Source organism: Callospermophilus lateralis, chromosome 2 (assembly GCF_048772815.1).
Source record: "Callospermophilus lateralis isolate mCalLat2 chromosome 2, mCalLat2.hap1, whole genome shotgun sequence".
NCBI classification, from domain to species: domain Eukaryota; kingdom Metazoa; phylum Chordata; class Mammalia; order Rodentia; family Sciuridae; genus Callospermophilus; species Callospermophilus lateralis.
The window spans coordinates 73375377-73387923 of NC_135306.1; the positions used below are offsets into that span (position 1 = coordinate 73375377).

The 12547-nt window shown below is 36.0% G+C and overlaps 1 protein-coding gene across 1 annotated transcript in view; it reads right to left on the reverse strand.

Moving 5' to 3' along the window:
* Trpm6 (transient receptor potential cation channel subfamily M member 6) overlaps positions 1 to 12547 on the reverse strand; it is a 112001-nt gene that overhangs the window by 69312 nt on the left and 30142 nt on the right. Inside the window, 6 exon segments of the mRNA XM_076841511.2 lie at positions 1369 to 1597; positions 3371 to 3651; positions 5101 to 5208; positions 7602 to 7742; positions 11175 to 11228; positions 12201 to 12335. Coding sequence (XP_076697626.2) covers positions 1369 to 1597; positions 3371 to 3651; positions 5101 to 5208; positions 7602 to 7742; positions 11175 to 11228; positions 12201 to 12335 — 948 coding nt within the window.

Sequence of the window (12547 nt, forward strand, 5' to 3'; positions counted from 1 at the left end):
TTGAGTTACGTTCCCAGCTCCTGCTGGGTTGTTTATTTTATTGTTTTGTTTTAGTATGATCCCCTTTAAGGAATCTCTAGGACTGGGGGAACAGCTCAGTGGTAGAGCGCTTGCTTAGCACAATGAGGTACTGGGTTTGATCTTGACACCACATAAAAAATAAATAAATAAATAAAGGTTAAATTCTTTAAAAACATATATACATATGTGTATATATGTGTATATGTGTGTATTCTTAGGTAGCTCTTAATATTAATCATTTATCTCCTTTTATTCAGTTTAGGAAACGCATTCTATAGGTTGACCACAACCTAAAACTTTAAGTTAGGTTCCATGTCAAAGGTTAAATGTCCTTTTTACTTAATTCATTTCCCTCTTGGTAATTTAAGATGAAGGAGGAGAAAAGAATTTGGAGATGGTTAGTGGTGTGAAGAAATGAGTTTCAGGGCAGCCTTTTTTATAAAAGACTTACTGGGCCCTGAAACAGTATATTGGATGAGAATTACCATGGTACTGCTAATTTTATTTAGCTTACTATCTATTAGTGTTTTGTTGTTATTGTTTTGTTTTGTTGTTGTTTTGGTGCTGGGATGAAACCCAGGGCCTCACACATGCTGAGCTACATCCCAGCCTCTGTTAGTATTATTGTTTTTTGTTTGTTTATTTGTTTTGTTTTTTTGTCTTTTTCATTACAGCTTGACCAGAAAGTATTCTGAAAAATTTCCCTGAAACAAGGAGGGAAATGAATTACAGTAGATGGGGTAGAGAGAGAAGATGGGAGGGGAGGGGAGGGGAGGGGGATAGTAGAGGATAGGAAAGGCAGCAGAATACAACAGTTACTAATAGGGCATTATGTAAAAATGTGGATGTGTAACCGATGTGATTCTGCAATCTGTATTTGGGGTAAAAATGGGAGTTCATAATCCACTTGAATCTAATATATGTAATATGAGATGTCAAGAGCTTTGTAATATTTTGAACAACCAATAAAAAAAAAAAAAAGAAAAATTTCCCTGAAAAGTCTCCTTTACTTCTGTGAGGATTCTCCCAGGCAGTGGCATGTAATAATAACAACACCTGCATGTTTATATCTGCTTAACAACTTCTCCCCTCCTTCACATGGCTCTGTCTTGGACTGGACATGTTCAATTACTCCCATTTTTGAAAAGTAATTGTGGCAATAGCAGACAAAGTAGTTTTTGGAGATGCCCCTGGAGATGGCCCTGTGAAAATCCTGCCTCACCCGTGAGAAGATAGCAACTGGTTTTCCTGTGGGTGCCTTGCAGGAACAAATGAAAAAAATGGAGCTCAAGAATATAGACTTTTCTACTGAACCAATATTAAACTCTGTAAGGAAAGTCAATTTACCTTCAGCCAAGAGTTTTTCCTCATTTTCAGGCGCCCCATCCACATGTCTGTCAGCAGCATTTGGGTACAAGAATGTGAAACAAAGGGACGCAGCCCTCCAGACACAGCCAGTTTCAGGCAGGTAGAATTGCTCCAGTTCTTGAGTTCGTATGTCAGTAGCTTCATGGCCATTCGCTCGTTCTGCTTGAAGGCCTTCTCCAACACATCCAGGGCCAGCTGGCCAAACTGCCTGCAAGAACACAGTGGTGAACGGAGAATGCAAGGCCAAGGGAGAGCTCCAGAAATGTTTTAAAAGATTGGATAGGAGACTCAAAAAGCACCAGTCAATTAGGCTTTATTTAAGAAACATTAAGAATCTCAGTCTGCAGAAGTTAAAGGAAAGGCTGCTTAGGAAAGGGATTTTTCTCCTTTTCATGAAGGAACAAAACCTCAGGAGTTCCCTGGTAGCATATGGAATTTAGTTGACACCTGACTTATTCACAGGGAGGAGTCAGTACACACTATGCAACAAGCTACAGAAGGCTTGGTGTGGGACTCCTGGTAAGACCTAATAGAGAATTATTTGGTGAAAAACACTGTTCAAAATCAAGCTAGCATCTAAGGAATGTTGTAGAACCACTTTTCTTCTTTCTAGATTTCTTTCTTTTTTATTTTTATTTATTTATTTATTTATTTAGAGAGAGAGAGAATTTTTTTAATATTTATTTTTTAGTTTTTGGTGGACACAACATCTTTATCTTATTTGTATGTGGTGCTGAGGATCGAACTCAGCGCCTTGCGCACGCCAGGCGAGCCCGCTACCACTTGAGCCACATCCCCAGCCCTTCTTTTTTATTTTTACCAGATACCTAGATGACTTAAATAAAAAGCTAGACCTACAGACATTGTCAGAAGATTTTCCAGGAGGATGTTTCCTTTGGAAAAAACTGCCATTCTCTGGAATTTTAAATCACAATTGTAAATGAGTTTCCATTATCTCTAGGCTTCCCCTCTTAATACCACAATACTTTAGTAATCAAAACATCAAAAACATTCCCAACTTTTCTGTCTTCTGCCATTACTCTCTGGTTCTTAAACACAATACATTTATTCATTTTCCCAACAAGAGAGATACTTAAGGTTACAAACAAGTCTTAATTTCACTTAATGTCAAAGAGTTTGAGATTTGGGAAAAATTTTCAACATCATTCATTTCAAAATCATTAACTATAGATGGGAAGCTAAAGCCGAGAAATATGGTCAAGTGACCTGTCCAGTTAGTATACAGCTGGACTTAGGACCCAGCTTTTCTGACCTGAAGTCCTCTTCTCTTTTGTATATCCCACAAAGGTCCTTAAAATCCCTACAGACCTTTTAACAGGAGAGTCCATGAAATGTACCATGTGATGGTTAATGTTGGGTATCAACATGACTGGGTTAAGGAATACCTAGAAAACTGATAAAGCATTATTTGGGGTATGTCTGTAAGTCTGAAATGGACCAGGGACATCTATCCTCAGTACTGGTGGGCACCGCCCAATCTGCTGGGGAGAACAAATACAGAAAGCAAATGGGTCTATTTCCCTGAGGCCTGGGGCAAGCTTTTTTCCTCCTGCCTTGTACAACAGAAGTCCAGGCCCTCCAGCCTTTGGGACCCAGGACTTATACCAGGGCACCCTCCCCAGTTTCCCAGGCTTTCAGCCTGGAACTGAGAGTACTACCAGTGGTTTCTCTGGTTCCGAAGTCTTTGAAATTGGACTGAGCCATGCTATTAGCATCCACACGTCTCCAGTCTATGGATAATCTGTTATGGGACTTCTCAGCCACCATAATCACACAACACAAATCCCCTCTCATGTATCTACCTACGTAACCTGTTGGTTCTGTCTCTCTGGAGAATCCTGACTAACTGACATGGTAATAAATCTACTTGTCTTACAAGTTCTAAGGTGAGGGAGATAAAAGTGTCTAACCATTCTAAGAACTGTCCGTGTTTAGTATGAAGTGAAGAGATAACTCCTACTTTGAGTAATCTTTCAACTCTTCCGAGGCGTCGTCCACCATGTTGCTGTCTTTAGCTTCGTGGGCCATTGCTCGGTAGAGAATGCAAGCAATCACTGCCTTAACTGTGGCTTCCTCTCCATGCTGCCAGAAGAACATGGCCATCTTCTGTCTTTTCATGAGCACAGCCCAAACAAGCAGGTCATTGTATGGATAAATAAAGCCAGTGGACTCAGGGTCATCTGTAATGTCTTGTCTTTCTTTTGACTTCTTCCTTGATTTATGAGAGACTCCAGACTTTTCCTGTTGGAAAGCAAAATAGGATTACATTTCCAAATACTAGGATGAGGTTTTATCTAATATAACACAGCAAGTATCTTAGAGGTATTTTTTAAATCACTTAAAAAAAGACATGGAAATATTGATAGGACTTAATAACCAGCAAGAAAAAATTAAACATTCTACAGTGATGTATTCTTGTTGTATTTAAGGTATCCAGAGTACCTAAGCTGAGATACTTTAAATTCACATGGCACAACTACTTTGGGATATACCCAGTAACTATATGACAACTTTTGATTTCTCAAGGAAGTGTGTTGAAATAATATATTGGAAATATGGAAATTATTTTAAAGATCTCTAACCTCACTTTATCAAATAGATTTATAATTTTCCCCTTAAATGGATGTAACTAGTATTCCAAACATGCATCAAAACAGACTGGTTTTTAAGTTTTCTTTCCCTTATTCTAATTATATTTCTCTAGGGATAATAATTAAATAGTATTCTCCTCCTGGTGAGGTCACTCTTAGCTCATCTCAGATGTCACTTCATATGTCTTTATTTCATTGTCTCTCGTACTGTACTACCGTATAACCTGGAGAAAAATGGAACTATTTCTGAGTCATCTTCATATCTTTTCTGACCCACTTGCTTCCCAAACTTAACCTAGTAGCCAGCATAATACTTGGAAATATAATAACGACTCAGTAATTATTCTTTGCAATTTGAGGGATCATAGCAAAAGAATTCTAATCTATTTTCTCTCTTTCCATCTGTATTCATTAATGATGGCCAAGGGTAATCAAATATATGTTCATCCCAGGAGCCTTGGAAAGCAAATCTCTTTCATCCAACATGGCAAATATTTCTATGGAAATGCTTAAGCAAAATCATTTATCTCCAGAAGAAAATGGGATTAAGGAAGTAAGAAGCAAAGGGAAATATTAAGGTTGTTGTGTATGTGCAGGCACACACACACACACACACATGCAATTATCATTATACCATAATGACAGGCTAAATTAATCTCAAAAAAACCTCAGAACGGAAAAAGGAATACACAAAAAGGCATTTTTGAGAGCACTGAAGGAGAAGGAAGCAGTTCTCATACAGCTTAACCTTGGTTCAGGAAAGACAAGGATGTAGTGTTGGGCAACGATTATAAATTTTTAATACTATAGCATAGACTGCCAGCCTGAGTCACCGTCTGGGTATGGCAAAGCTAGGAGAAAGAAAGAGAAACCAAAGTGCAAGCCCAGACAATCACTGGGTTGCCAGTGCTATATCCTAGGTCTTTGCTCCTGATTGTCAGAGGACAGCTGTGTTATGCTTTTTGACTTGTGCCATCTGTTTAAGGCGCTTGTAAATGGTTCCTCTATTTGCACCTTGCTTTCTCCAACATTCCATGAAGAAACAATCTCAGTCTGAGAGAATAATTTATTGTCCATTCTAAAAACAAATGAGTGATACCTTGAATTTATAAGGCTGGGCAGTTCTGAAGAACTGGGAATGTGAAGTGTTTTCTGCAGACTCGTTTCTGTTTCTATTTGACAAAGAACATCGCTGGTGAAGAGGGTGCTGGGAGAAGCTTTGAGCAAAGCTGGTCGTTCTCTGGCATATATAGTTATTTTGTTTTTTTTTAAGAAAAGAAAACAGAAAAAAAGAAAGTCATAGTGGTAACAATATTTTTTTCATAGACAATAATGAAAATATATAATAAATAAATATAAATATATATATTTATATTTTTATATAAAAATAAATATAATGTTCTACCAAATATCTAATGGTTATGCCTCTCATCCATCATGAGCATTTCATCTCCCTGGAGTCTAATTACTCAAGAGCTTCTCATAATCTTCCTCTTATTAAGCACACTGCTACTTTCTAACATCTTAGAGAACACACACTTCTGCTCCCTACTGTATATTTGCATTCCTTCTCTATGTGGAAATTCCATGGAATCAATGGATATTCTATCATTGGAACAAGTTCAGAATAGGCAATAAAGATTTATAGTTCTGATAAGAAAAAGTTCCCATTCACAAACGGCTCCAAGAATAAGTGAAGTTAGAAAATTATGAAATTTCTCCAGATGTTATATAGTTTTCTCTTTGTTTTCTTTCGAAAATATAGAAGTTAAAAGCTTAATAGGATTAGATCTATAAACTCTAGATTTATATTTAAATATAAATATTTAAATATAAATCTAGAGTTTTATTCTAGATTTATATTTAAATCTAGAGTTTCAGTGACTGGGCCCAATAAGAACATAAGTCATTGTTATCAGCATCAAGTGTTCATCAATAAGAAACAAAAACACAAAGAAGTATATTTAAAAGAATTGACATAAAAATACAGGCTACTTCTGGCTCTTGAGATAGCCCACATTCTCCCCTGAATGTATACTCTTTGCTTTATCTCCATTCCCCATGTTTCTCACTCTTAAGAAAGTCCACATTCTCCCTTGAATGTGTCTCTACTTTCTTAAATACATTACTGTGTCTCTAAAAAAATTATATATATATATATGTATATATATACATACACACACACACACACACACATATATATGTATACACACATAAAAAAAAAACTACAGGCTACAATCAGTCCTCATATCTGCCACTAGTAAACTCAGCAATATATATAGAGAGAGATATTTGGTATAACATTATATATGTATATATATATATATATATATATATATATATATATATATATATATATACACATATATATACACACACATACACACACACACACACACACACACACACACATATATATATATATATATTATTTTTTTCTTAATGAAATAGCTGGTACCTCCTAAATACATCCCTATGCCTCTGAAATATTAACAGAGAATTTTCCGGGTAAGTTTTCGGGTTCTATCGGTTTTGCATTGTTCTGTTTTTTCCAAGTTCTAAAGCCAATTTCAGTTTCCACTTCTAATTACTTTTTATAAAGGGCCAAAGTGGCTGAATAGTCCAGGTTCTTTATATGATCTGATCCCAACCACCTTTCAAATCTCATCTCTTGTGCCTCTGGCACTTATTCTCCAGTGACAAAGGTCTCCTTGTCACTGCAAAAAACATACCCTGGTGTCTGAGTGCTGAGGCCCTCGCTGCTCCTACTCCTGTCAACATAAATACCCCAAACTCCCTCTTCTGCTCTTATCTTCTCAGAGGAGTTCGGCTCCTACTGTACAGTCTACAATGGAAATTCCAAAACACAAGCAACTTTTTTGTGCTAATCTACTAAATAACAATTCTAAATTTTTATTCTTAGATTTTCAAAAATATGATAGAAAATAAAATGTTTGTTTCTATTTTTAAAAAATTTCTGTTTGCATTTTCCAATAAAATCCCTGTGTTTATCCCAAGGTTGTCATCATCTGGCTGTGGGCTAAAGAGTTTATAGATCTAATCCTATTAAGCTTTTAACTTCTATATTTTCGAAAGAAAACAAAGAGAAAAGAACTGGCCATTTCTCTCTCTAGCCAGTCCCATTTCATCACATTACTTCTATCTCAATGTAGCACTTATTTTGTAAAAATATTTATTTTTTTACTTGTAGTTAGACACAATACCTTTATTTTATTCATTTATTTTTATATGGTGCTGGGGATCGAACCCAGGGCCTTACATGTGCTAGGTGAGTGAGTGCTCTACCACTGAGACACAACCCCACCCCTCAATATATCACTTATGTTCTGTTTTGTATTATGGCTAGTTCTTCATAAATCTATATCATCTAGAAGTTTCTAAACTCCTGATCTTTATGTTCATCCCATCGCAGCATGCCAGCACAAAGCACAGTATTTACATATAGCAGGTAAAAAAAGGTTCACAAATAGAACGTCCATGTTAGAAGCTATTGACATCTGAACATAACAAACCATTTTTCTAAACCTATAATTTCTAATTATTCTTAATTTCATTAGGGGCACTTGTTAATTATATTACCTTGTGTTTCCTGTAGAGGTTGTTGTAGAGGGCTCTGAAACTTTTCCTAGTGTAGCTGCTGCGATATGCTCCACCAATGAGGTATTCTATCACCAATCCGATGTCAATCAGAGTTATTCTGTAGCCTGAAAGAAGGGTGTGCTGCAACAAAAGCACGCAAGGAGTTGTGACTTTCAGTTCTCTTTCTCTGCCTCTTTGGCCGTGCTATCAGACAATAACCAAGTTAATTTCAATGAGGTATACTTTAATCCTCTTTACAAACTAATTGATTTATATTGCCAGCTATTGATAGAATCTCCTTATTCAGGAGAAAAAAATCTTAGCCTTAATGTCTTTTTAGTTTCATAGACAGCAAATGTACGCCTACATCTATCTTCTCTTTCCCTCTCCCTATCATGAATGCAAACATATGCACACATATATTTGTTGGGTTTTTTTGATGGTTACATTTTTTTAAATAGGAAAATAAATTCTTGGTAATTATGTAGAAAAGTTGGACACCCACACATTTTTGATAAAAAAGTAAATGGTACAGTAAGCATACAAAATAATTTGATGGTTTCTAAAAAGTTAATCATAAACTTATCATATGACCTACCGTTTCCACTCTTAGCTATAAACACATATTAATGAAAAACAGATACTCAAACATTTATTTGTACCTGAATGCTCATAGCAAAACCAGTGAAACTAGGAAAAATATAAAATCCAAAACCTCCATTAACAGAAGAATGAATAAATGTGGTTTGTGTGGACATGGCACACATATATTTGAATAAGATACAATTAAATCTAGTATTATAGAGAATCTATAGATTGTTTTGTATTACATATATATATATAACTACAACAACAAAAGTAAAATCATGAAGTATATAGTAAATGTAGGCAATCCAAAATTCACATTGGGTTAACTTTTTTTTTCTTATGGTACCAAGGACTGAATTCAGCGATACTTAACCACTGAGCAACATCCTCAGCCCTTTGTATTTTTTATTTTGAGACAGGATCTTGCTAAGTTGCTTAGGGTCTAGCTAAATTGCTGAGGCTGGTCTTGAATTTGTGATCTTCCTGCTTCAGCTGGGATTACAGGCATGCACCTCCATGCCCGGTTTATATTGGGTTAACTTTTCAGCTTCTGTTGAAATGGCTGTTACACCTTGCAGAGTGTTGAACACATCATATGTAAAACAAGAATGTGGAGGGAAGTAGAACAAACATAAAGAAGGAACACAGAATTACAGAGTCAAATGATATCTCAAAACATGAGACTGTGCCAAGAGAAATTTTATAGCTGACAGCAGGATTGAACAGCAAATTTCCAAGTACATGGCTCTTATTCTAAGTGAAAATTATTTTGACCCCCTACACCTCAAATTGTATAGCTGCTGACGTCTAAACTGCCATTCATAGTAAATTTTTTAAGGTGGAGTGTTAAACAAGGTCTCTAAAATGGACAAATTATGAATAACATTCACAAAGCTATGAACAAGAAATTAGTTTTTTGTGTGTATGTGTGTGTGTGAGAGAGAGAGAAAAAGAGAGAGAGAGAGAGAGAGAGAGAGAGAGAGAGAGAGAGATGGAGTATGTATATCCATATATACTTTTCTTTTTTTCACATTTATAATTTATTTTTTTTCAAAGAACATCAAAAAATAACATTCCTGGTAACCAAGTGTGGTGGCACATGCCTACAATCCCAGTGGCTCAGGAGGCTGAGACAGGAGAACTGAAAGTTCAAAGCCAGCCTCAGCAACTTAGTAAGACTCTGTCTCGAAAAAAAAAAAAAATAGAAAGGGATGGGGATGTGGCTCAAGGTTCAAGCACCCCTGGGTTCAATCCCTGGTAGAAAAATAAATAAATAAATAAATAACATTCCTACTTGCTGCTAATTAAAAGCATAAATTTGCTGGGCATGGTAGTGCACACCTATAATTCTAGGGACTCGGGAGGCTGAGACAAGAGGACCATAAGTTCAAAGTCAGTGTGGGAAACCCAGTAAGTCCCTGTCTCAAAGGAAAAAATAAAAAGTACTGGGTTTGTGGATCAATGGTAAAGCACCCCTGGATCCAATCCCCAATAAATACAATGATTAAATAAATTAATAAGAGCATCTTTAACCTATTTTATGCCTTTTTCTTCAAATTACTGATAGAGTTTAAAGAAATAATTTAAGAAACTATCTTGACAAAGCATAAATCAATATAAATAAAATCCACCTCAGCAAAGACACTTTTGCTTATTACAAATTTGCCAAGTAAATTTCTTTCGCTCTGGTTCTCCTTCCAAGTCAACATAAGCAGAAATTCCACACTCTATCATTCCATCCTATGAGATACTAGGCTTCAAAGAAAGGAGGGAAGTTTTAAAATGTGCCTCAGTCGATTTTAACCCAGAGTGACAAGACCGGGGGAAAAAAGGAAGTCCCAATTCCTGGGTCTGATGTAACTCAAAGTTCCATGAGAAGACCAGGAGCAAAATCTGAACAAGGGTGTTGAGCAGTGGGGTCCCTCCAGACTCCCTAGAACAGTGGTTAGACCCAGAAAAAATGTGCCAGAGTCCCCGAGCTGTCACAAATATTCAAAACAGTATCAACAACAGCAACGAAATCACGTTAGTCCTCCAATAAAGACAAGAGAACCACAGACTCTTTCTGCTGGAAGTTGTCACCATGGGCACCACTGCCCTGTCATGTAGAGCTGAAGTTCTGATTGGAAGTGTTACATGTCTCTGTTTCATGCTTTTGTCTGCTTCTTTCTTGCAATTTCTTTTTTCACATATTTTATTGTTTCTTTCTGGTTATACATAACATTAGGATTCATTTTGACATAATTAAAAAAGCATGATATATGATTTGCTCTGATTCAGTCCCCAGTATTTTCTCTTTCCCTTCCTTTCTTCCTCTCCCTGTTCCCTTCCCTCTATTCCACTGATCTTTCTGCTATTTACTTTAAGTCTTTTTTTTTTCTTGTTGGTTAGTGTCTGTGGATATTTATGATGGTAAGATTCAGTGGTGTGTATTCATGTGTGTACACATAGGAAAGTTAGGTCAGATTCGTTTTTCTGTTCTTCCCTTATCCCATCTCTTCTCCCTCCCACTTAGTCCCCTTCATCTAGCCCACATCTTCCTTCCTTTTTGATGGAATCTTCCACCCTTGATTCCCCTCTCCTTATTTTGGAATAGTTTCCAGAGAAAACATTCAACCTTTGGCTTTTTGAGTCTGGCTTATTTCACTTAGCATGATGTTCTCCATTTCTATTCATTTACCAGCAAATATCATGATTTCATTCTTCCTTATGACTGAGGAATACTTCATTGTGTATATATCTCACATTTTGTTCTTTATTAGCTAATGTCACTTACTTGGTAGATCCAAACTAAAAACATAAAGTAAATTAAAGGAAAAAAATGTAGGAGTGTGGTTTGATGAGAAAAAATTGCCTAGAACCATATATATGTAAAAGGGTAGATAATTCACTAGAAAATCAAAAGAAGCAAAATATGGCTACTCCTCTAATCACAAAGCTAAGGCAATATATAAAGATATTTCCACATCTTTGTAATTAGGTTACCTGTTTTACATCTTGGACAAGATGATGCAACAGCATATTAGTTGGTCCTTGTTTCTGTGATAAAGAATAATAGAAAGAATCATTTCCTTTAATCGTGGTAAAATGGGGGGGGGGGACCCTTTATTTCCAAGTGTGTAAATAATGCACAACATGGAAAATTTCGTTCAACATTTTTAGTAATGAAACTTACGCTGGTTGGTTTTAAGGAAGAACTCTCCCTAGAGAAGATGTATTTAGATGAAATATTTTTCTTTTTCTTTTGTCTTTGGATGAAAAGATTTTCAAAACAAGATATCTATCTATCTATCTATCTATACATTAAGGATGTCAGCTTTAGCTTTATGTGATAAAAGGCAGAAATACATTTTAAGTAATTTGTAACTATTCTTTATTATATATAAATGTTCATACTATTACAAATCCTAAGACACAAGTACATTTTAACATTGGATATTTATTGAAACCTTATTATGATCAACCAGGTTTCTAAGGGATTCAGTGGCATATTTATAAAAATAGAAAGCAGTAAGTAATTACACTAAAAAATGGATATGTGGGTGCTCAAATAGAGTTATCACTAATCCATACCCTAGGAACAGACTGCTGTGAACTAACTGGCATAATCAAGAAGACAGGGCTTGAGTAGGACATTGAAGAGGGAATAATATTCAAAGATCGAGGAAAGATATTTCCACTGCTTCAGCAACTGGTGTTTTCACAATGAATAAGCCAGACTAGTTTCAACAAAGGATTTGCATTGGGAAGTTGCAGTAACAGCATTTTAACAGTGGCCTTGGGTTAAGATACTTCAAGTAACTCAATAAAAGGCAATTTGTTCTTATTCACATTTTAGTCTTTATCTATGTCTTAGTAGAATAAACCAGAATTGGTGAGAAGGTTTCTCCTTCGGTTGAAAAGCCTGTATCTTTATAAACTGTGTACCTGAACATTCAAAGAGATAGGTAAATTCTAAGCTAATTAGTAAATAAACCTTCAATCGGATGGCTGATGAAGCTCTATACTCACCGTATTGTAGAGCTCTTCCAGTCGGGGGATCGTAAGAAAGCGATGGAGGTTCACTCCATTTTCTATCAAAAGCTTCACAAAATCCACCCGATCCATCACCAAGGCATCTAACATTGCTTGTTCTAGTGTGCCAGGCTTCATAAGGTACAAATTAAAAGACAGTTAATGTAGAATGAACTAAGGAATGTTACATATTTGCACTTAAGCCATACACACCCAGTAATTACAAAATACAGCCTTACCAAGAATGTGCAGGATCTAAGTGAAGGCATCTTGACTAAATCAAGAAATATTTCATGGGAAAACTGACTATGATAAAGATTTCAGAACTTCCCAAAATGATGTGC